The 26,826-nt window shown below is 34.6% G+C and overlaps 1 protein-coding gene across 2 annotated transcripts; it reads right to left on the minus strand.

Annotated features, from left to right (window-relative positions):
• Positions 1-301: 301 nt before the first annotated feature.
• On the minus strand, positions 302-26,826 carry LOC134856441 (neuronal acetylcholine receptor subunit alpha-9-like; the record flags this gene model as incomplete). Of its 2 annotated transcripts, XM_063872721.1 has the most annotated exon segments (3): positions 302-356; positions 6,718-8,478; positions 26,436-26,826. In XM_063872721.1, coding segments are annotated over 2 exon segments (269 nt in total), but the record flags the coding sequence as incomplete, so codon positions are not given.

The following is a 26,826-nucleotide window of genomic DNA, read 5'->3' on the forward strand; positions in this document are numbered from 1 at the left end:
TCTGAGCCAAATCCCCCTATTAGTAATTAGTAATTGGTAACGCTTACCGACTCTTTAGAAAAAATTAGAGCCAAAATGGATGCCATAAAGTTGTAGCGAAGGGGAATTTTTGGATAGTCAAAGTTACTGAAAGAGAGCCGTACTAGCATAGTGCATTTGCGTTTAAATTAGCCGTGACTTTTTAATTCTTTTTAACATTGAAACTGCTTTTTTATGCTATAACGATTGGAAACATTTAAAATGTTCTTATTTATTGAACAAGATAGTTGAACTTGAAAATAGATGTTTCCGTGAGACTAACCAAATCATTTCAGCCCAAAAGTGAAGATGTATCTTTGATTTCACACTGTCAGCATCTGAAACAGAAACAAAGAACGTCTAAACAGTTTTTAAGGAGCTGATTCTAGGGGTTGGGGGAGAATGGTTTGTGGTTGGTTTTCGAAGAAGATGCATAAATGATTATAATGATAAATGATTTATCTGGCTATTTTAAATCAGCATTAGACTACCTTGCTCAAATTAAGCTGAATTCAATTTTCAAAATTTCGAAAAGTACTGCGTGAAACAATCCGGGTCTATTATGTTTTACGGCTCAAAAATGAACCAACTTATCATTCTTCCCCAAAATCCGTTTAGGGGAGGATGTTAACTTGGTTTTGAGTTCCAACTTTCGCCAATAAAAATGCATCATTTTACTCGCAGCGCTTAGCAATTTTATTTAAAAAACTCAGCGGCGGAGGATATTAATTAAGCTACTTGTGGATGGGATGTTATTTTGATCCGCAAACTCATCAAAATTTTTAATTGATCTTGTTGTTCCGACTTTCGATACGAAAGTAACAGAATATTTGTGCTCGGGGTGGTTTTTTTTCTTCAGACAAATTTCGACTTCTTAACTAGCCATTTTTGACGAATTTTTTTATATCATTCGAAAGCTATTATTGTCTTGACCTCAAATTTGAAAAAATATTTCCCCTGTGATCATTTTTCGTAAAGCTATGGGGGTTTAAAGATTGGCATTTTGGCCAATTTGGGACGATTAACTCGCGATATATTTCGCGCTATTAACGCGTAAGCGGAGAGTTAATCCGTCTTAAATTGGTCCAAATTGGTTGAAAGAAGCTTATTTGCCATAATTGATTTGTTACAAGGAGCGAAATTTATCCTTTTGTACTTTAAATGGCGTGTGGGGGGATGATTTTCATTAAAAATTTCAAATTTTAGAAAAAAAAATTTTCCTTTTATTTTTATTACATTTAATTTTTTTGATGTTATTACTGCTCCGTAAAACCTTAAAAGGCAGTCGGAACCTTCAGGGCTTCGCGCTGATACGAGCAGTCTTGTTGTTCCGACTTTTGATACGAAAGTGACGGAATATTTGTGCTCGGGCTGGGTTTTTTTTTCTTCTGACAAATTTCGACTTTTTAACTAGCCATTTTTGACGGAACTAGCCGTTTTTAACTAGCCATTTTTGACATTTTTTATATCATTCGAATGGTATTGTTGTCTTGAGCTTAAATTTGAAAAGATATTTTACCTGTGATCATTTTTTGTAAAGTTATGGGGGTTTAAAGATTTCCATTTTGGCCAATTTGGGACAATTAACGCGCGATATATTTCGCGCTATTAACGCGTAAGCGGAGAGTTAATCCGTCTTAAAAATCGTTCCAAATTGGTTGAAAAAAGCTTGTTTGCCATAATTGATTTGTTTCGAGGAGCGAAATTTATCCTTTTGTATTTTGTATGGCTTGTGGGGGGATGATTTTCATTAAAAATTTCAAATTTTAGAAATTTTTTTTCATTTTGTTTTATTTCATTTAATTTTTAAACGTTATTACTACATTTTCTTAAAACAAATTAGTAGCGTTTTATAAACGCGTAAAAGGAGATTAAACGCGTAATAAAAGTCATTCCAAATTGAATATCGAGGCATGCTACTTGGTCGTTTCAAACCTTTGCTGTATGAGAAAAGGTTTAACTTTTTTGTTCCGACTTCCGACTTGAATTGTTACAAGGAGCAAAATCTATGCTTTTGTATTTTATATGGCTTGTGGGGGGATGATTTTCATTAAAAATTTCAAATTTTAGAATTTTTTTTTCATTTTGTTTTATTTCATTTAATTTTTAAACGTTATTACTGCTCCATAAACCTCAAAAGGCAGTCGGAACATTCAGGGCTTCGCCCTGATACGAGCAGTCTTGTTTCTCTTAAAAATCAGATTTTCGTTCGCTGGAAATAACTTTAATTAATCAGATTCAAACATTATGATCATTTTTTCAAAATATGAAGAAAATATATTTTGGACCGTACATAAAGAAGGCCCAACTATCCTACCTAATGAAAAGTATTACCACAATTCACTGAATTTTTGCTGCCTAATGCAGTGTAAATGGCTTCAAAAACAGAGGTATCACTGATATGCCAAATTATTCATTAAAAACTTGTAAAACACCCTGTATTTAATTATGTTGAAATGTTACGTTTATTTCGCCACCAAATCATGTAATTTTGAAAAAGTAAGCTGAACGTTGGTTTTTGTGTTAAAGCAATTGCACCATGCCAAAAGACCTGCCTGCTTATCGCTATGCCACCCATTATAACAATTAGCATCATTTTTGTTCAATTTAGGCAAAAACAAGAAAAAAGTAATAACAACGTTAATTGCTTGCCTCAATTAGCAACAGTATAATTTGGTCATTTAATCGCCAAAATAAGTTTACTTTTGCTGGTTATTAGTTTCAATGTCTAAAGGAGATTAATATGTTTGTGATTTACCACGGAGTCAATAGATTTTAATTTTTAGCCGGGAGTGTCCACCAAAAAAATTGCTGTTGTTCAAAAATCAAACATCCAGAAAAAATTTTGATGAAAATTTCCTGCAAGCTTTTATCTTTCAAAAATTCGTACGTAAAATTATATAGTTCGCCAATCTTTACTGAAAAATTAATTGTAAATTAGTTTTGATACTAAAAAATTTATAACTTAAATAAAACAATTCAAATTTCAAACCTGCCTAAAAATGCAATAAAAAAAGCTATAAAAATGTGTTGAAAAAATCAAATTTTGGAAGCAAAAAGAAATTAAAATCATGAAAAAACTGCACAATTGGTATTTAAAAAAATTAAAATCATTCATAATTTGCAGCAAAAATTTATTCTGAGTTCAGTTTTTCGTCGTTGCTTTTTAAATTCGAGTCTTGAAACTGACAATGTGTCCAACAATCTCAAAAAATTATCATATTTTGGACTTTTGAGTTCTTTTTGTGAATTGTTGGCAGTTTTGCGTGAACAAAGTTTTGTTTTGAAGTGAACCGGAAGAAAAATGACACTTTGCTGAGTTAAATGTTTGTTCAGAAAAATTTAAGACGCCGCGCTTGGGAAACTTAAACAGGGGCCATCGGTTAAATGGCACTTCAGCTTTCGTCCTTTTGAATATAATTACTTGTCAGCGATTTGGGATGAGTAACAACTGTGTTCAAAAAAATTTTCAGCATCGTTGAACGATATTTTGATTTTCGGCACTTTTATAGTTCAGCACTGTTGTAATCACCTGCCGCAGTGGCGTCGCTCACGATAGAGGGATCGAATGTGGTTTTTTTAATGCATTTAGTCAATTAGAATTGAGTTTCCACAAAATTCAAAAAAATTTAAAAAATCTCAGAGAAAAAGAAAAAATCCAGGCCATAAAAAGTAATATTGAGCAATAAAACAAGCAGATACATGAAATTTTCAATATTGCAAAATCAATGTCGGGAATTGGAAAAAACTTAAATCTGATTTTAAAAAGATGAAAAAAAAAATATATTTTTTGGATATCTGCACGAATTACACAGCAAAACGTTGCTGTGCTGCTATAATTAATTTTCTGGTAAAAAAATTTCGGTTATGAGCAAAAATGATATAGCCAATAAAAAGTTCTAACGATTCTGATTGATTAAAAGTTCTCCGTCAATCGGTCCCTCCATCATGAGGTAACCACCCCCCTCCTTGCCCTTTTTTTTCGAAGTACTTAAAAACACAATTTTTGCCATATTAATCTGATATCGCTGTTTACCACAGCCGTTTTTATTCGATAGAACTAAAATTGCATGAAAAAACGAACCCTACGCCATCTAGATTGAGCAGTCATTTAAAGTTTTTTTGACAATTTGTTTCAAACTAAGATCGCCCCATTGTAGGTTTCAAGGTATTACACTACTTGGGACTTGAGCAGCTACTCTTGCTTCTCTAGATAGGTGTATCTAATCATGTACAATTGCTTGTAATTTACTTGATTAATTGACCAATTTTTTCTTAGCATCTGCAAAAGATACCATCCATACCAACCCATAGAAAATGGAAAATGAACACAAAAAAGAACAATCCATGGAAAATGAACGAAAAAACTTGCGAAAAAACGGATCTGTCCAGAAGTTCAATTCTATAACGCCTCAAGAGGATATCAATTCAATAAAAAGAAGAACAAGATGCAAAAAAAAACTTCAAATTAACATGCTAATTCTGGCAAAATTGAGCTACAATTCTGTTTTGTTTTTTTTTGTCAAATTTTTTGAAATAAAAATTCGTTTTTCATGAACTTTGCGTTAAAAAAAGGTCTCCTTAAAGACTTCCAGAGAAAGTTTTATCCGCATCGTCGTTGCACATTTTGGGAAGCTATTAAAACGATTTATCCACAATGGAAAGAGCAACATACGAGCTGTTCAGCTCTTTCCGGAGAACCGCTGTTCTGCCGCTGGCTAAAATTTACAGGCAATTTTTTGGCTATTTTTCGTGGCTGGTTATTGTTGCCTCATCCTACAGCAACGAGCAGGGTTCACAACGGGCCTCGAACATTCGAACTTCCTATTGAGAGACGGAGACGTAACCATTTAACCACCGCTCCTCATGTTATTCTAAAAGCTACCAATCTTTTGAGTTTACGTTGGTAAGCCAGCAATCCACAAAAGCTGGCAAAACTTGAAACTAACCAGTCAAAAAAAAAATTTGAATTACTACAAGCTACTTTTAACATGACCAGTTGTGGTATCATATATGCGTTCATTTTTGCCAATTAAGTTTTTGTTGCCGGACAATTTTCAAAATCATGTTTAATTTCCGAAAATCTAGTCGTCCATTGGTCTCTTTGTTAAGGCCTTATGCGTCTATGGCATTACTATTGTTAGGTCACCGTATTTCAATTTTTTACGCTTTAGTGCTCACCGCCAACATGCTGGTTCCTTCCTTCAGGTAACTTCCTGCTGGATTCTTGATACCGATATTAATTTCTAAGTCTCAGTAGTTTTTTAGAGTTCATTTGGTTTCGCGTTAACTGCTGAACGCTTGAGAATAAACGGATGATTTGACGCGGGGTTATATGGTTAGGACGATTTCAATTGTCTGAAGCATTTTTCACTTAATAAAACAAAAAAGTTTTTTTCGGAAAAGTTTTCAAAAACGAATTTCATTTAAGATTTTTTAATAGTCACAACAGATATTTTGTTTATTTTTTGTTTAATATTTAATTCGACTTTCGAAGAAATTTACGGAATGTTTAAGCTTGGGGTGGTTTTTCATTTAGTCCTTTTTGGACTTTTAAACAATTTTTTTTTGATGGAGAGGAAATATCTCTGTTTATTCAGTTTAATTTTTGTAATTTGATGTGGTTTGAAAAATGCTATCTTGGTCAGTTTGGGATAACTAACTCGATTAACTCGTGATATACTGCGTTCACGAACAACAAGCGAGCGGCAAAAAGAATTGTTTCAAATTGAGTAGAAGAAATTAATTTGTCATATTTCTAGGATGCGGGACGCTAAATACATCCCTTTGAACTTTACATTAGGATAAGGGCAATAAAATGAAAAAAAAAATGAATAAAAAGAAAAATTTATCGACTGTTTTTATAAATTTTTCATCTAATAGTTTGTTTTGACCACTTATAACAATCAATGTTCAGCCTTGATTTACGAGCAGTCTTTTTGTTCAGATGTTCGAAGAAAGGATGGAATGTTTGAGTTCGGTTTGATTTTTCTAGACTAATTTTGACTTTCTGACTAGCCATTTTTTGAGCAGAGTTTTTATTTCATCTGAAACGTAATGATGCCTTGAGCTCAATTTAATATTTAAAAAATCTTCTATAGTTTTTGTCGAGTTATTGGGATTTGAAAATTGCAAACTTTTCAAGCTTGGGTCAGTTAATGCGTGATAGATTTTATGCTTTTAACGCGTAAGCGGCTATTTAATATGGCTCAAAAATTGTTCCAAATTGAAGTGAGGCAAGCTATTTGGGTTTTTGATCTATTGCTAGACTCTAATTATATCGCTTTAAACTTTGCATTGGAGGGTGGGAACATTGATAAAAATTCAAAAAACATTATATTTTTCGAACTTTCTCTCTGTAAACTTAAAGAAGCAGTCCGAAGTTTCAGGGCTTTGCCGTGATACCAGCAGTCTTGCTTAACTCTATTTTGGATTTGTTCGCATGAAAAGCTTACTTTAATTCAGATTGATTTTGACCCAGTTGATACGCAGCGTACGCGTTTTGCCAATAGCCGAAACATTGCGCTTTACAATTATCCTAAAATCAAGACATAAGAAAAACGCCAATTCTGGTCTCATGAAAAACAACAAGCGCTGTTATGTATCTTTAGGCTCCTTCTGAGCAACAAATGTGTTTGCTGGTTTAGTAAACGGTTTCAAAATCACTTTTAGTATTTCTAAGAAAACACTGTAACCAACCTAAAATCTGGTACAGCGACAGCCTGAACTCCACTTCGGTACTGTGAGACGCGTCATTCACCGGACGAAGATGTTTGGAAGAGTTCGCGAGAATCTCAGACATCAGTTCGGCTCCTCGATAAGTTCCGACTGGCCTATGTTTCTCGGCTAACACTGCCAGACATGAAGCAAAGTAAAGAAGTAGGGCAGCAAATGCCAGCCAGTAGTTGGCCATGACTTCAGGGACATGTAAATTTAATTTGGAAAAAGTAATTGGGAAGCGGGAAAGTAAAGCTGTATTTATTGATCAGAAACTTTGGGAGGAGACTGAAATAATATTCAATAAAAATGTAGGTTGTCTGTGCCGCTATTTGCTGATGAAATCAGGGTTTTAAGTTCAGCAATATCAATAATTCTGTGCTGATCAAAATAAACTACTTGTTTTTGAACTTTTTTGTTTTCGTCAAATTGAAGTTTTACGAAAGTTAACTGAAGAAATTTCAACAACTATAAATAAATCTGATTAACAGGATGATACTGATTGGAATACTAACAGGTTGAAAGCTATTAAGATGAAGTGTTGTATATCATTTCCGAAGGGATAAATATTCAACGATAATTGAAGATAGCCCTAAATAGGGTATATAGTTTTATTGACTTTATTACGCTGGTAATTTCATCACGTAGCCAGAATTGCTGAAAATAGGGTTGGGGCGGTTCTTTTTTGCTAATCCGGGATAAAAATCTAAGCTGGTATTTCACGTGCAGGGTAATACTCGAATTTTCTCAGCATATAGAAATTTAATATCAGTTTTAGTTCGGGAAACAATTAAATTTTGTGCATTCTGGCACCAGAAATATCAGAGATTTTTTTATATAAAAATGATAGAAATGTCAAGAAAAAGCTACAATGTTTCTACAATTTTTTATTGTTTTCAGTCACTGTGCTTAAAAACAATTGAGGGATATATTCTATTTTGGTTTCCTGTCAACAAGTGAATCGCTTTTCTGAAATCTGTTTCCATTTTTCCCAAATCATCACCTTATGGATGAATTTTGATAGGCTGTACAAAGGTAAAAAAAATACTAGATAAAAATTTAGTAGAAGAAATTCTTTTTCAAATGCAAACGTATCAAGTATGTTCCTTCAAGGCTGCAAAATAAGAAGACCTGTTTAATAAGCAAATTCTATTTTCGGTCTTTTCAATTTTATCGTCCAAAAGTTCATCAATTAAATAGAAGTAACAGTAATAATAACGCAACTTTGAGATTTCTGTCCAGATCGAGCGACAACTTGACCAAATTTTAACAGAAAACACGATAAATTTTAAATTAAAATGTGAATTAATCAAAGTGAAACTTTTGTTCGACGCGATCCGACACAATCCGACGATGGTAGGAGCGAGTGGTAACACTTATTTAAAATGTAACTCAAGCGTGGTGTTTAATTATTTTTGACAAGCTTTCGTTCAATCACTTCTCAGCAAAGCCTCGATTGGTTTTCAGAAGACGTTTATGTAAATTTTCCTTGTAATAGTAATTAAATTAGGTAAAAAATTTAAGGGATAATTGAAAACCAAAATGTGAGTTAAGCTTAATATCAAAAGGTCAGAAATTGTCCATCGGAAGCCAAGAATTGAAGGAATTGACAGAGTAAAAATAGCCCATTTGAAATACAGGGTTTTAAATTTAAAAAAAAAAGGTACGACAGTTCGTAAGTTTCCCTTCAAGTAAGAATTCCCCCTTTAACTTCTGGAATGTGCCAAAACTGGAAGTCGTTCTCTAAACATTAATGAGATTAAATGACGGAACAAGATTTGGCATTTAACCGGCAATCAATATGCGCATTTTAAATTCCAAATCGACTATATACTTCCAGTTTGACTCAAGATGGGTTAGATAGGTGATTTAGAAATGAATTTTAAATTGAACTCAGGGTCGGAGGTATCTAGCTGGTACTGTTTCAACATCCGAGCTATGCAATGTCCAAAAGCTAGAAAAATAGAATAAAAACTAATACCAAAAATAAACATTCATTCGAATTTTGGTTTAGAACCAGGGGCATCGACTTTTTGCATTTTTTCCTAATTTCTCAAAATTTCACCTTGAAACTTTTTTCCTGTAATTTCGGCCAATAGCGCTATCGGATTTTCGTACCCTGGGATATTTGTTAGCAATGTGTACCTCTTAGGGGATTGAAAGGACGAAATTGTCATTAATTATTCCTTCCGAGTTAGTCCAAATATAAGCTTCGACAGGTACAAGATACTTAAGCTAGATAAAGACTGACTGCGGGAATTTAAGCTGCAAAAAGTCAACGCCGGTTGTCAATTAGCTCTATGAATAAGCTTCAAAAACCTTTTGAGGCTCATTGAAGGCCAGCACAAAACACTGACTTATTTCAACCGAAACGTTTCCAAGCGTTAACTTAGTTTCTGTTAATAATTATAAGTCAACTTTTCCTCATTTTGGGCAATCAACTAGGTTCCGAGATGAAAGATCATTATTTTAGGCCTTTTCTGCAGTGTTTTGACGAGTCAAATTAAACTATATAATATTTGGGAGTTTCGTTTAGTTATGTTTCTTAAATAACTCAGATTTTAATATAAGGGAGATAATGTCAGATTTCACCCTGTTTATTCTGATAGACCCGTACGCTATTCGATTTTTTGCCTCCCACCCGGGGGCGGATCTAGGAATCTAATAATTTCACGAGGTTGGGGGTTCGGATTTTCCAAAAAAAATTGTTTTTTTTATATGATATATTTTTTATAAGAAACAGGCCAAAAAGCGCTTAGGCACAAGGCACTTTTTGGAAAAATTTGATCCAAAAAATCGAATTTTTTGGCGCGCGCCTCCGCTCAAAATTAGTATAGTTTGTTGCCAAACTTTAGATTAGGTCAACCGAAATTGATGTCTTAAATAGTACCGAAGGGGGGACCCATTGGGTATTTAGGGGTCGAATCTCTGTATGGCACGTCAGCTCCCACCCTAAATCCGCTACTGCTCATCCTAGATCACTGTTTTTAAACAAGGCTGCTCGTATTAGGCTGAGTACCTGAACGTTTTAATTGTCTTTTAAAGTCAATGAGTAGTGTTTAATTTAAAAAAAAACATGTTTCAATTTTTTTTTGCTATCGTTTTGTTGCAAATCAGCCCCACACACTACTTAAAATACTGAATGCTTTATGATTTATATACCATTCAATATCCTTTCGATTGATTAGAAAACCTAGTATGCCTCTTTCAAATTGGAATGATCTCTGAACCGCATTAAATAGCCGCTCACGCTTTCAACGCACTATGAATGCCGTGCATTAACAATCCGAATCAGCCAATTTGCCAAATTTCAAACACTTGTAGTAATGCAAAAATTGACCACAGGTTAGTATATTTTCAGTTGGTCGAAACTGTTCTGGAAAAATCACCTTGAACGCAAATATTTCGCCACTTTCAACGAAAGTTGGAACAACACGCAAGATCAATCAGTTTTCTTTAAATCGCACCTTGATTCAATGTTCCTCCCACCTCTCGAGAAAATCTTATATCCGCCCCTGCCCCGACCTGCAATGGCTTAAACCGTACACTGATTGCCGTGCAAATTGTGAAATAAGTGGAAAAACTGTGCTTACACATGTTTTTTTTGGGATCTTCTTATTTATCCCTTTCCTAAAGGGGAGAGATTCGTTATTAGGTACAAAATTCACATATCCGTAACCGTTAAATTATTTTTTTATCATAGGGATGACAATTCGTTACTAGGTACCAAGAGGTAGAAGAATTGTTAAAGAGATCCGTTTTTGTGTAAAATGATTTGAACTTTGATAACTAGCAGTAGAGGGGGGGGGGGGTATGTAATTCCTTACAAGATTTGGTTTGAGATAACGCCAACCAATTTTGACAACATTTGAAGTTTGTCTTTCGTTTTTTATGCTAGTCGATACAATTTTGATGCCGCGCGTTATTCAAAAAATCAAAATAACGAAATTGTACTCCATTAGTTTTTCAAAATAAAAGTTATATATCTGTTCAATTTTTAAATAATCTCATAATACTTGTCAAATACAAAACAAGAACAGACACTCATTCTCGCTGTCCAAAATTGAGAACAGTGCCACCTTTTATGAGCCTAAAGATTTTTATGAGCCACTTTTTATGAGCCTTTTATGCTTAAAAAGAACGGTGGGTTGCAGCCCTGAATAAATCACCTGCTTCAAAATATGTCTGAATTAAATCAATACAGGTATTTTTTCAAAATGGCTTGTAACAGGTGGTCTGATTGCTTTGACTACTAATAAGTTTGGCTGAATTGAATGAAAAAAATTGCGGAAAAAAATTGAAAATTTGATATTTTGTTACAAAGACAAAATTATGTTGATAAGTTTTGCGTCTGTTAACGGATTAAATGGTCAAATTTAAGCGGGCTTCAAATGAATTGGAATCCTTCTGAGAAATTTGAAACACCTGCATACAAAAATTTTTACCTGTGGTAATTTAAAATGGAAATTTTGCTAGCATTAATGGTCCCAAGCTGGTCAAATTGGTAATTTTCAACTCAAATTAATCGCAAAAAATTTATCAAACGAGACAATTTTTAAATTTTGAACTCAAAAAATCAAATCAAACCAAATATATCCGAACTTTATTGCGAAAAGCAGCAATTAATAAAAAGAAAATTTCGCATTTAATTGAAACTCCTCATATAAAAAACTCGACACTAACCTTGGCTATTCTAAAACAAATAAGCAAAAAGTTCCGAATAAATTTAAACCCCATTGTGCGATGAACTTCTTTTTTAATTAAAGAATATAAAGTCTTTAGGTGGTATAAAGCTACATGAAAACATGTTATTCACAGGATCTCAACTAATTTAATTTGGACAAAAAATCGCATATATAATGCGAGGCAGATTTTTAAAACAAATTTTGGATCAATTAGTTTACCCAAATTATTATTGAAAGTACTCAAAGCCGCTTTAACTTGCAGCCTGGTCTAAGTATTGGTATGATGTTGGCAAATCCGTTTCCTCAATTGCCCTAAACTTCAATAAAATATCTGAGGTGAAAACTTTACCGTGCACAATCACTCCTCAATTTTCATCAAACACCGGAAATTTTTTTTCTTTTTTTTTAATCAGTCAATTAAATGTTCGAACAGATTGAAACATTGTTTGTGGCGTGATTTTTGTAAGCCGTACCACAATTCTGTTGAATTTTACAAAATTGATAGAAAAATGCACGTATCAAGGCACATCCTGCACAAATTCTGATTGATTTTCAATACATCCAAAGTAGTTTTTTGGGGAAAATCTTACAAACTTAAGTACTTATTTTAGAAACTTTTTAAGACTTTAGCTTCATAAATTTTACCCACAAACCACGTTAAAATTCAACCGCATTTGATTTTAGGCTAAAATAATTCATAATAGTGGAATATTACTTTTTTTTTTATATAATTTTATTTACCAAAATTAGGTATTTAAAAGACCTATAATAGATTATAATCGTGATGTTTTCCAAGAGAACATTATTTCTTATGTTCCTTCATAATTGATTATAGTTCAAAGAAAAACGTTCTTTAAATCAATTATAACTGATGATAATCGATTATAATTTCTTAGTTTGACAAACTGTTATTATAGGTGAAAATAACTCTTCCAAATAAATCATGAAACCAAAACAATGCCCAGATATTTTGATGTTTAGAAAAACTGAAAATGTGCTCATGAAACATTTCTAAAAGAAAAAAAACCAAGAAATCATTAAGTTTGAATTCATTAGAAAACTGCTAAAACGATTCTCCCATTTTCACATCAGCCAACGTCTAAAAAACATAAAATATAAGCAAGTCAGATGCAAAATCGAAGAGATAAAATGAGCATTCAGACGGAATTATCATCAATTATTATTGATTAAAATGGATTTTTTGTGATTAAACAACTTTTTAGAAAATGAGACAAACGTTATCAATTGTAATTGATTGAAAAAGAACCGAAAAACGAATAATCGTAATCGAAAAAATTTTTTATAATTGATTATAGTTTGTTGTCAAAGAGATAGATTATAATCGAATGTTAATTGATTATAATGGATTTTTTAAAAGTTTAGTAAGACTGGTACTAAAATAATTAAATAATTGATTTAAAACGCTTGAAGTTGGATGCGGAAAATGATATAAATATCGTTCATTTGCGTTACTAAAACCAAAAAATTTTCCGCAATTCAATTTCGAATGAATAATTTCTCAGCCAAATTATTTTTTTACTTGCTACACACGCTAATTAAAGAAAAGGAGGCAATAATTATCTTAAAGAATCCGAAAAGCAATTTTTGTTTCCATTAGCTTTAGAGAGTTGCAGGTGAAAATATGTTTTTTTTTTTTCAATTTTGAACCTAGGGCATAAAAACTATTGGTTTAAAAGACAAAAACTTTTTTTTTGCAAAGCTACCTACAGCAAGACTATTTCGTCATCTTTATTTAAAAAAATTGAACCGCAACCTTCTACCCCATATGCCATATGTAACTAACAAAACTAATGACATATTAATTGAACCTTTCAGCCTGCCCAATTCAATTTAGGTGAATTGAGGCAGGCTGAAAGCCTTCCCGATGGGTGTCCCAAAATAGCTAATTTGTTAATTTTATAGCACCATAACTTCGCAAAAACTTTCTAGAGTAAAATACTTGGCTGCATAAAATTGTACCAAAAAGAACTTCAAATGAAAAAGTAAAAGAGAAGCAAACTGAAGAAAAACAAACAAGCGTAATTATACCACAGATAACATGGAATCTTTCAAGTACCATCTAAAATGTCTGAGGGGTTTAACCGTACTATCCCCCCCCCCCAAAGCGAGAAGCGAGTTAAGTGGTAGAAAATACGAAATTTTTGAAAAATAGCTTCGAGGAAAATATTATATCAACGTACATAACATATTTAGAAATCGAAGCATAATTCAGACGTCAATTTAACTGATCTTAAGGCCTATTAAAATAAAATGGATGAAAAATTTCAAATTTTTTTTTGTACCATTACGAGGCCAAACTGTGCATTTTGTGCATTGTAAGCGGATTCCGCATTAAGGATGCTCTTTTTGTTCTTCTTTTGTTCTTTACTTTCCTTTGATCGTTCCGACAAAACTTTAACATTTTAAAGACTTGTCTCTGGAATCCAGGAACATACAGACACAAAATTGTGCGCCTATCCAGTGCACAGTTTGGCCTCGTAATGACGCGTTTGAAATGCATATTTCAAACACTGCACGTGAGGACATGCTTAGTGAGGATATTCTAGGGTAGGTTTCCTAAATAGAGAGATTTTTCGGTTGATCCATCTGAAGAACCTTCCCTTATCAAAGAAAAATGAAAAGAAAGAATGGACTTGTGTGGTCTGTAGTTTTATCAATACAATCGATTCCCAAGTTGCATTCAGACAACAAATTGGATAAAAAATCGATTATAATCCATTGTTTGCATCAAATTTAAAATTAATTATAACCCATTTAAAATAAATTTAAATGGATCGTCCCCAGTTTTTTTTTGTTTTTCGGATGAATTTCTTAACGAAGATTTTGAGACAAAAATTATCGATTCTAATTGATTATAAAACTACCGAAAAATTGATGAATTAATAATCGATTGTAATCGAATAAAATTTTTATAATTGATTATAGTTTGTTGTCAGAGAGATAGATTATAATCGACTAATAAGTGATTATAATGGATTTTTTTTTAAATTTTAGTAAGACTGGTACTAAAAACATAAAAAAATTGATTATTAACGCTTGCCATTGGATGCGGAAAATGATACAAATATCGTCCATTTGCGTTACTAAAACCAAAAATTTTTTGAACTGTATTTTTCAAACAATGCACGTGAGGACATGCTTGTTGAGGATATTCTACGGTAGGTTTCTTAGATGGAGAGATTGCTCGGCTGATCCGCCTGAAGAATCTTCCTTTATCTGAGAAACATGAGAAATAATGGATTTTTTTGGTCTCTAATAATAATACAATATAATCGATTTCCAAGTTGCGCTCAGACAACAAAATGGAAAAAAATATTGATTATAAACCATTGTTTGCAATAAAAATTAATTATAAACCATTTAAAACAAAATTTAAATGGATTTTCATCAGTTTGTTTTTGTTTTGCGGATGGATTTTTTGTGCTTACATTAACGCTTGACATTGGATGCGGAAAATGATAAAAGTATCGTTCATTTGCGTTATTAAAACCAAAAATTTTTTTGATTTGCATATTTCAAACAATGCACGTGAGGGCATGCTTGGTGAGGATATTCTACGGTAGGTTTCTTAGATGAAGAGATTCTTCGGTCGATCCGTCTGAAGTACCTTCCCTTGTCTAAGAAACTTGAGAAAAAATGGAATTTGTGGTCTGTAATAATTTCAATATAATCTATTTCCAAGTTGCGCTCAGACAATAAAATGGAAAAAAATCATTTATAATCCCTTGTTTGCATCAAATGAAATTAATTATAATCCCTTGAAATTAATTATAATCCATTTAAATTTGATTTTAAGTGGAATTTTCACCAGTTTGTTTTTGTTTTGCGTCGTGAAAAATTGATAATAATTGATTTGCATTGGTTTGTAATGCTCTATTAAACAGTAACACTATAGTTCATTTTTAATTGAATATAAATATCTATTTTTCACGTTTAAAGACACTGACAAAACAAAACTAAAATTTAAACGAAATTTACCCATGAAACTACAGTGCCGGTAGCAATTTTGTTAAAGAAAAATTAACATAAATTTCAAGTAGAATCATAAAGGAAAATCTTGTTTCAAACTGTCATGTATTCTTACAGAAAACGGATGCAGGTAAATATTACAAAAAAAAACAGTTGTGTGTGGTATTGCAAAAAAAAAAAAATTTTTGTAAATGTCTACTCTAGAAGAAAGAAGTTAAAAATAGACGCAATTTATTTACAATTTCAATTGGAGTTAGAAAAATAGACGACAAGCAAAAAAGTCTTTTTTACCATTATTTAAAAAAAAGAAATTGTTTCAAAACGAAATTACTTCAAATTATTAATGAGCTGTAAAATTTTAAACTGAAATCATAAAAAACACTTTTGAAAATAAAATTTAATAAACAGCTAAGAAAAATAGTAGCCTGATTTGCAATTAGAAAAACTCAAAGCAAAATTAATAATAGGTGTAATAATCACACCCAACAATAGTTCAATTTTGTGTAAATTTTCATAGCTGCATTTTTGCAAATCGTCTTATTTCTGTTCTACTAACCTTCTCCAATTTTTTGGTCGTCTAATTTCCTAAACCCCTTTTCTAACGTGAGTATGCCTTAAATTAAAAGTTTGCATAATCTTGTAATTGGAATGCGGTCTGCGTATTGATAGTCATTGATAGTCTTTAAGTAGACAGCTACTATATAAATCGAGACAATCAAAATCGATACAATGAAGCGAATGTTCGAAATCAATAGTTAATAATTTTTTACTTTGCACGTTTGCTTCCATATATCGGATTTGATTGCTTAGTATAGTTTTTGTCGGCTTACTGACGATTATGAAACCGCGATTTTCTTCCTACTGCTACGATACTCTTGTAGTCTATATTCTAGTCATTGGGTTGTTAAAAAAAACCCGATTTCCGTTTTTTAACGTCTTTAACTGTATAGGCCAATTGTAATTTAGCTTTTTTAGCTGTTAAGTCAAACAACTTTATAGTTTTTATTGGAGCATTTTTGGCTGAGTGGTGTTTTGTTGTGTGTGTAGAAACAGCAGACCATAAAGCGGAACGCACCAATCCTCTGTGAGCCTATTTAGTTTTCTTTTTCAAAAAGTTAACAAAAAGCACACGGCGACAAGGATAGCCGATTGCTGTGCAAATAGCAGAGCATTTTGCCATATTATTCATAAAAAAATTGTGCTTTTTTCAATTAAGTGTTGTTTTTGTGCTTGAAGTAATAAAAGGATAAGTTAAAAACCTAAAAACATTAAAGTTTGAAAATCAGAGAAACATAGGCAAATCGAGCAAAAATTTTCTCCAAAAAAAATTTTTAGAAAAAAATCCAAACTAAATTCATTTTTTCTAGCAGTTTTTTGTTTTAAAAATGGCGTTAAAATTTCGATAAACAACTGTACTGAAAAAAATAAGCCTATAATAGGCCTAATCGCTTACTTTACTAACTCGAAATTAGGGAAAGTATTTATAACAAAAAAGCAAAACCACATAAAAATAGCAATGCAGGCCAGCAATGAGAAAATGAAACAAAGCAACTAAGAAATCAAAACATATCGAGAAAATCCCAACAACAAAAGCTTCAAAAATTTGTCTGAAATGATGTTCAATGTCAAAAAGCATGTCCACAAACACAATAAATGGCATATAAAAATTATTCAAACACAATGATTGAGCGGCAACCAAGTCGACAAAAGTTGGTGAGACTCCTAATGAGTGAAAATATTTTTGATTGAAATTTTGTTAAATTAATGAAATTCAAAAACTGTACATTCCCTCACCCGGAAACACAAGAGCATAAAAATTTAATTTTTTTTACATCATCGCCACCGAAAATAAATCAATTACTCGATAAAATATGAGTCAAAACGATTAAGGTCAAACATAGCTTGTAAGCAAAAAAATAATTAAAAACTGAACAAACTTACAAGTTACAGTAACAAATCATGATTTTTCCAATTACAATACAAATTAGATACAATACAGCAAAAATCCGTAAGAAAACAATAGATTCTAGCCAGATTTGAAAAAAGAACTTTTACCACCTCAAGCAAAGCATTTACCACCTCAGACAAATTTCTCAAAAACCATGTATGCCGGAAAAACTGAGATAATTTGAAATTGATTTTAGCCAAGCAACATTATGATTTAACTATTTTGTAAAACTAGAAAACTCCATTCTGCGGCAACTATGCCGACATAACATAATCAGACAAACAATAGAACGAGAATTTCTTTGAAACAAAAAATCATGGCTTTTAAAAACTAGACCTGCCTGGGTTTGATCCCACGTGCCCTCCCAGGCGTATGTGCTACCTCTATGCCAGGTTTGCCGGAGAAGCCAGGAAAATTGATTTTATTATCTATATCAAGAATTCTGATATAACTTCTGAAAATACTGTCAGTAGTAGCGGTAGACCGTTAGTTTAATATAAATTTTCAAGACGTTCTGCTTAACAACAAGTGAATGGAGTGCCCGTGAAAGAAATCTAGTGTGTCAAGTGATTTCGTTAAGCAAACTGTTAACCCGAAAAAGTCCATACACTGATTTGATAACGCTGGCTGATAACGCTGGCTTGATAACGCTGGGTGAATAAGGACTGAAAGGATTTTAAAATGATAAATCAATTGACTTATTACAATTTCTGCACACTGCTTTGAGTAAATTTTTGATTTTCGAAAAAAAATGTATTGCCGTTTTTCCACCTTTACACCTTTACTTTTTCACCTTTACTTTTCAAATTTTTGATACTGGTCACAGTGGAGAATCTAAAATTTCTCTCGAGAGGGGGTGGCTTGTTTTTTTTCTTCAAACAAATGGAATGTTTATTCGGCTTTTTCCGAACACTCCCAGAAAACTCCCAAAGACCCTATTTTGAAAATTAAAATTTGCCGCATACAGAGTTTTTAGTTAGTTAGTGAAAACAGAAGAGTTTATATCTTTAATTTAAGCTTCCTGTCAATAATCTTTTTGTTCAGAGATTTTTCTGATCACTCTCTGCCACTTGGTTTTGCAACCGTCCAAATGACTGTTGCATTAGGCCTGCTAGATTGGCCTTGAATAAGTAATAACAATACATAACAGATTTATAATAATAATAATTCTCCAAGGTTACTGTTGCAACAGTACTACACAGTACCACATTAATACTAAGTTGTTGACAGTATCCCTTTACTATAGACGTAGTTAGTATAGTCGGACTATTTTGGTTTTATCCGTAGCTCTACTGTCTTCAGTTGGTACTTTATCGCACTGCCACTGATCGTCCATCTCATTTTCCTCCGCTGATTCACTATCAGCCTCTTCATACTCTCGAACTGTCTTCTGCTGTTTACTTCTTGGCTCCTCCCCCGTTGGACTTCTTTTCTTTTCCGATCGGCTCACAGTAGACGGTACCGAAACTTTAGATTTCGCTATATCACTCTTTCTATAAACTGCACCTGCAGCTGTCTTCACAGTCGAGGGTGTCTCTGCCACAATTTTTCCTTTGAGTGGTATCGTCAAAGCCTTTCCACTTTTCCGTTGCTCGTGTTTGCAAAGGAAATTACCTGACCAATTATCAGTCTCTGCACTCTGTTTATCTTTGATAAATCCTCGTTCCCACGAGTATAACAATTCTTTTCTGAGTTCAGGATTTATGGTGCTGGTCTCATCATTGATTCGTCTCAACTCGTTAGCCGATGTGTCTCTCCGGGTGGCATTCCATCTCGCATTTGCCCCCAGTAATTGTTTCAACTCCTTAGCTCTTGCTCGTTCTTTTGCGGCGGCCGTATTTCGTGGAAACAGTGGGCTGACGTCACGACTATTTTTCCTTTTCGAATAATCTTCACATTATCCCTTGATTGGTCTATGCGTCTTTTCAATTGGGAAGCTGTTAATGCAGATCGAGCTAGATGTTCTTTATCTAAACGACCAGACTCATTAATGAATCTATCCCCGAAAATTTTAAATTCAGTTTTGGGAAATCGACCAAAGTGTGCTTCAAATAGTGACAATTTTATCGTTTTTTGTTTATTCCATCTTAAATCTCCAATGATTGTACTTAAACAAAGTTTAATCGATTGTACGTTTTCATCTAACAGCATGACACCCAGTCTTCGTTTAATGGTCTGTATCGTTCGCTCTACCAGACCGCATCCTCGATTATCACCAACTGGACAGAACTTTTGTGTAATATTATTTTCTGTGCAGAATTTTTTCATCGCTTTTCCTTTAAACTCAGAAAACTGATCCGTTTTAATCGCCTCCGGTATTCCATGTGTATCAATATAGGTACGAAAAAATTTTATTGTTGATTTTCCCCCAGTAAATTTCGTGACTTAAATTGACGGAAACTTAGAGTATCTATCAATAGGAACCAACAAATATATCTTCTTCCCCTGATGATCTTCGAGTGGGCCCGCATAATCTAATTGCAATTCTTGCCCCGAATTTTTCGGAATTATTTATTTAGCGTTCTTACCATAACTGGTGCAACTTCTACACTCCTCGGCCAGGTTGACTATGTCTTTATGCATGTGTGGCCACTATAAACAATTGGACACCCCTAACATTGCCTCCTGAACGGGATGGCCCTGATGGATTCGTCGAAGCACAGCATGTCTCAGTTTATCCGGCACGGTTAATTGGTTGTCCACCAGAAGACAGTCGTCGACCACGGATACCTGCCACAGAGGGTTAGTGTATGGCCCCATTAGTTCAAATCCTTGCCTGTCATTACGTTCCACCACCCTTCTTAGCCTATCCATCCAGGTGTCTTCTGTTAAGAGTTCCCCGAGCAGACATTTGTCAAACAATTTCGTAAGAGCCAGTGGGCCATTCTCTGCATTTAACTGCTCAGTCAGCTAATGTTCGTTTTTGCGAGATCTGTGTCCCACCCTTTTTGTTTCTCTAGGTGTGACGACACTAACTTCCGGACTGAATTCCCTGTCTTCTGTGCTCTCCCCGGTGAGATCCACTTCAACTATATGCCCTATTCTTACTTCGTCCCTTGTTTTGTTCTCCAATAGTGTTCTTGGGCTCTGCATTGAAGAGATTGCTTCTAAATCCGTCCTTGATCTGGGTTTGTCATCTCTTTCCGCCCCTATAAGTTCCCAGAACGAAACTAGTGCTGGTTGTGCTGTCGCAACAGTTGACGTTGATGGGCGTCTGTTTCCGGTGTTCGCCTGGATGTACCGGTTCATTGCTCTCCATTCCACCTGTGGCATGTCATCTGAGTCTGAATTGTCTGAATCCGACTTATTGGGAGTAAGCTGGATTGTCCTAATCCGTTGAAAAGTTGTTTCTGTGACTTCCTCCGTCAACGTATCGAGGCTATTTCGTTCCTGTATTGTGACTATTTTTCTTCCCTTTCCACTGTTCAAGATTTCGCCTGTTTTCATTGCTCTATTTTCTTTGAAACACTCTCTGATTCTGGTTTTAGTGTGAATTGGGAAATTCCTGTGAATTATTTTGGATTTTTCAACCGACTGTATTAAATGACAGCTTTGAGATAAACTGATCTCTGGTTTTTCACAGTTTTCTCGTTTAATCGACCGCGAATTTGTTTCGCTTTCGTTCCGGTCGTGCCCTGTTCGTTTTTGTCCATTTTGGTTGCCATAGCAACTGCTGGATGACGTGTTCTGTTTTGACACACTGATCATTTACAGAATATTCTAGAACGTTTTCGTTCCGGTCGAGCCCATCGTGATCACTCAGTCGACTGTGTAAACAGTCGAGAGCTTTCTGAAAACTTTCTATCGATGTGACTACGAGCTTCTCATCTAATTCTGACTCTGGCCACGGTTCGCCATTAGGGTCTCTAGAAGAATAACCTACTATGCCCATATCCCTTCCTGGTATATGAACAACTGTAAATTGATAAGGCAATAATCTATCTACCCATCTAGTCAGCCGAGATTGATAGGTTTTGTTTGACCTATTTTCATCTAAAGCTGAAACCAACGCTTTATCATCTGTGACTATCACGAATTCTTCCTAACAAATAGTGTTTAAATCGATCAACAGACCATACTACTGCTAACAGTTCCAGCTCATTCGTCGAGTATTTCTTTTCATGAATGTTCAAATACCTCGACGCGAGTGTAATTGGTACCCAATCCCCCTCGGCTCTCTGTTGTTCTTACGTTGCGCCTAACCCACTATGGCTAGCGTCACATTTTACTCTGGTAGCCATCTTTATGTCATTATAATGGATTTTAGTTATATTCGCAACCGCTGTTTTTATCAATTCGAATATTTCCGAATGTTCTTCCCCCCATTCGAATTTTTTAACTTGAATTTTCACACTTCTAAGTTTCTTTTTCTCATTCTCTTCTAAAAGAGGTCTAAGTTTTTTTGTAAAACTAGCCGCGTTAGGGATGAATTTAGCCAAATGATTTAGGCTACCCATAAATGACCTAAATTGTTTCAATGATTTTGGCGGACTGAGCTTCAATATCGCTTCCGTTTTTGTTATTTTCGGTGAAATGCCTTCTGACAATAACTTGTGCCCCAGCCAATTCAGCTCATTTTGAAAGAATTCACATTTCGACAGTTTCAATGCCAGGTTTTCTCTGTCGAGTTTTTCCAAAACGTTCATTATCAATTTTTCATGTTCTTGTTCACTCCCTTTCGGTACAACGAGTATATCATCAAGGAAACAGATTGTGTTTTTCGCATGATTTAGAGTTCTATCCATAGCCTTTTGGAACTCTGCTGGCATGTCCGCAAGCCCATAGAATCCAGTGAGAAACCTGTACGTTCCAGTGGCTTGTCCGCCTATGATGTTAAAGTTGCATTATTTTGCTGTCTCTGCAGTCAACTTTAATTGGCTGTACGCATACTTCAAGTCTAATACTGAGAAATACAAAGTACCTTTTGTATTTGCTGTTACTATTTGACTAACCCCATCTAATAACTCGTCAACATTAGGCATATGATATTTGTTTTTGAACAACTGCCTGTTGATAGGTTTTGCATCTAAAGCCAGTTTTATGGAATCATCTTTTTTCACAGTGATTACAATTGGTGCTATAAAAAAATCGCAAGTACATTTGTCCAGACGTTTTATATGCCCTTCTTTTAACAATTTTTCCATTTCTTCATGTACCTTTTACTGGATGTGTATTGAGATTCTTCTCCCTTTCTCTTGTAATGGACAAAGTGGATATTTGAACTTTGTACTGACAACATGATTTTCGAGCAACCCGGACGATCAAAAAGGTTCTTAAATTTGCCATAAAATTTGTTTTTCCAACCTTCTGACTGTTCGCACAGTAGCATGTCAAACCTCGTCTTGTCTTTTGGTGCCAGCTTTTGTGTTGTGTGTATCCCCACTTTGTTCTGTAAGTCCAACCCCAATATGCATCTTGTGCGCCATTCTGTGATCAGGAACAATGCCCCCACTAATTCCCACCCTGCCGAACGGATGGTTGTGGTGATTGCTCCCAAAATATTAATTGGCTGTTTATTGTAGTCTACAAATTGAGCTGTCAAATTTAGATTCTCCGGTGGATTGAACTTCGTATTTTTGGAAGACTCTAGAATTTGTTTCGCTGTCGACCAATTTAAGAATGATACTGGAATACCTGGGTCAATAGTCATATTGATAATTTGGTGATCAATTCTGACTAATGCTTTTAACGACTTTATCTGTTGTGATCGAGGGTTCCTGCGAATATCAACCTTTTGTATGTCTTTACCGCTATCCCCAAACTTTAATTTTCGTTTCGGTTGCTGTTTTATATATTCATTTATCTGCTTCATCGACGAAGTCTCCGATTCTATTGCCATTATCGCATGAGTCAAAAGACTGAATCAAATTACACTCTTCATCTGAGCTAGACGTTTTTCAGCGATTTCATTCACTTGTTGTGACCTACACATTTTTGCAAAATGATTTTGTTTGGAACAATTTTTACATCTTTTGCCCATGGCCGGACATTTCTTCAAATGACCTTCTCAAATAACCGAACACATCGAGTACACGTTTTTCTATCCGATGAGTTTCTTCCCTCTCTCCTGTCAAGTGGTGCTCTCTTCTTGTACGGTTCTCTCGATTGTCTCCGACTGTTTGTGGTCTTGTTACCCACATTCATGATCGGTTCTTGTTTTTTTTTCATTGTTCTATGAGCCTGAACTGCACCTGCAGTCATTGTGTTTTATTTTTGAAATGCCTGTGTTGTCTGTTTGCTTTGTTCAAATTTCAATGCTCTCTTCAGTACTTCCCCTGGTGTAAAAGTCTCGAACGTTAATGTATCCCTCAGTGCCTCATTTCCGATATGAATAGATCACGAACCAATTCGTCTTCAAGTGTCCCTAACTCCGCTTTAGCTGCCTGCGCAGTTAATGCTGCATGAAATGCTTCTGATGTTTCACCTGTTTCCTGCGCTCGATTAAACAGCTTATAGCGTTCATAAGTAAAACTCTGTGTTTTATCAAATGATACTTTTGCTAAGGCAACCATTTCCCAAAATATAGCTTTGAAACTTCTGTATGAGAATTCTTTTGCACAAATTTCTTTTTTCCTTCTGTTCCCAACGCTAAGAATAATCTAGAGGCCACTCTTTTCTGTACCTCATTATAAAATACATTATGACCGACCTTTGGTCCTCTAGCTCTCCTTTCTGCATTTTCCGAAAGAACTCTGTCCCGAGCCAGTTTGTCTCTAGCCTCTCTTTCTGCAATCGCTTGTGCGTTTTCCTGTTCTCTTGGTGTCTCCGGCCGTGGTAACGGCTCAAACAGAATTTCTCTCGGTTCTTCAGAACAATAATTCAGGATTCACGCTCTCCTTAACTGTAACTGCCAATAGGAATTGATCTAACCATATCTTGAAATTCCAAGGAGGATCCGAATTCGCCGTTGTCCAGAATACAGGAATTCCCATATCTATTCTATTATCTTGAGACATGAATCCTGCTGGCTGCGCCATGTGATAATCCAATACTTCGTTCTTAGTTAGTTAGTGAAAACAGAAGAGTTTATATCTTTAATTTAAAATTCTTGTCAATGATCTTTTTGTTCAGAGATCTTGTTGATCACTCCCTGCCACTTGGTTTCACTACCGTCCAAATCACTGTTGCATTAGGCCTGCTAGATTGGCCTTGAATAAGTAATAACAATACATAACAGATTATTAATCATAATAATTCTCCAAGGTTACTGTGGCAACAGTATTACACAGTACCACATTAATACTAAGTTGTTGGCACTATCCTTTTTGGTCCACGAAACTGAACGAGGTTAAATAATCTATAGCATCTCATTCTGATTTTGGATTTCAGTTTTTCGCTGATTGTTCAAAACAAAAACAGTGTCCAAAAATCTATTTGATCTAAGTTTACATTGTTTTTGGCCGACTACACTGCTCATGGTCACCAATGTTGCCAAAAACTTGGTAATAGCGATAAACCAGCACTGTATACAGGGGCGGATCTAGGATTTTCTCGAGGGCGGGGGCGGATTTTCAAAAAAACAGTCAAAAAAGCCGTTTTTGGGCACTTTTTGAAACAATTTGACAAAAAAATCGCGTTTTTTTTTGGCGCGCGCTCCCCCTCAAAGTTAGTATATATTGGCGCCCAAGGCGCCTTTAGAAAAATTTTAGGGTCGGTGGGCCAAAAATGGATTTCTGAAAAAGTATCAAAGGGGGGACCCTTTGGGTCGGCAGGCGGTCGGATCCCTGAGGGGGGGGGGGGGGGGGGGGAAGTGGAGGGCGTATGCCCCCCGCCCCCCGCCCCCCCTAAATCCGCCCCTGACTGTATACCCGTTGTCGAAAGGTCTTTGCTCATCCTCTGAGTACAATTTTGTTTTGACCACAAAATGAGAAGTTGCGTAGTGTTAGACAGTTTTTGTGCATTACTCGGACTGCAAAAAAAACACTGAAATGGTTTTTCGGTGCTGCCCAAAACGGTCTGATCAGTTGCATTCTTCAGACTTAAGAGTAAACGAAACAAGAAGTCTTTCATCGCCTCAGCGACCGAAAAAATCATACATGGTAGCTAGTCGCTATCTTTTCAACATCAATAAATTTAATAATCTTCAACATCTCCCGATAACATTGAATGGTCAATGAAGTTTGGTTACTTGTCTTCTCTCTTAGAACGGCAGAAAATATTTTTCGGTCTCTTCAAAAGAGAAGGCTCTATTGACACTCTGAAAGTATCAAGAGCTAATGAAGATAGTAAACTTGAAAATTTTTAATAAGACAGCGACTAGAAACTAAATAAATGTTTGTGGGTAGCTGCAACCTATCTTAAGAGTTCTCTAAAGGCATTTAGGGCGCAATATTTACTAATTCTGAGAGGAAGTTCGCGCAAATAAACGCAATTTTTTATCAAAAAAAGTTCCAAAAGTGCCCAAAAATGGCATTTTAGGCCTTTTTTTTTTTTTAAAAATCAGAAATCAATTTGGTAAATAAATCTGCTCGACCTCAATTTAGAAAACCAATTTGGTCGGCCTAAAAAACTTTTTATTTAAAAAATTTGAAAATCGGGAGCCCCCTCCCGCGAAGAAATCATTGATCAGCCCCTGAAAAAAGATAAGCAATTGTTAACGTAAGAAAAATTCTGGGTTTCGCATTTTGTTAAAAATAGGATTATTCTCTGAAAATAGTTATAAGCTATTCAACGTAAGGCAATCAAAATTGAGTTTCTGAAAATCGAAATTGGGGAGGGGGTGAGTCAGCCAGGTTCAAAATCTGAACTTTGATTTTAGAAGTTTTGCAAAGAGAGGTATGGTCGGAATCTTCTGCGTTACTTGCAGATCAACTGGCTATTCTTACAAATAAGCCACATAAGCTATCTGGAGTTGCTCCTGAGTTTGATGTCGTGCTGCGTTTTGAAGTCGTCATTTATCTTCATCAAAGTGGCCAGCTGTAGCCTGAGTTTGATAGCTAGTTGTCATTTATTACTATTCATTTGTTACTATAGTCTAGTTTGTGTCTGGTAGAAAAATGACTTGACCGCAAAGTTAAACTGAATTGAAAAATCAGTTTAATGAGTCATGTAGAATTTGAGGAAATGTTTGGGCTGACCTTCAAAAGATGGCTTCAAAAAGTCAGCAGAGAGTCAAATCAATAAGCTAACTAATCAATGAAGAAAATATGAAGGATAAGGTTTTTTTTTGGTTCGTTCCGAGAGAATAACAGAACCGAAACGAAAAACGATCTTCAAACAAATTGTCACACTTTTTTCAAATATTTAACATCTAAAACAACCATAAGAGCAAAATAAGTCAGGTTGTAACTCCGAAATCTATCAAAACATAAGCAAAAGTCTTGTAATAAAAATTTAACAAATGTCTTTAGACTTCATTAACGATAGATCAGACATAAAAGTAAGCTTGCGAGCAAGATAGTTCAATAGTTTATTGTAGTTATTATATTGGTAACTAATTATGTTAAGATGACATGTACAGTCTTTCTG

The sequence above is a fragment of the Symsagittifera roscoffensis genome, unplaced genomic scaffold (assembly GCF_963678635.1).
Source record: "Symsagittifera roscoffensis unplaced genomic scaffold, txSymRosc1.1 SCAFFOLD_579, whole genome shotgun sequence".
NCBI classification, from domain to species: domain Eukaryota; kingdom Metazoa; phylum Xenacoelomorpha; order Acoela; family Convolutidae; genus Symsagittifera; species Symsagittifera roscoffensis.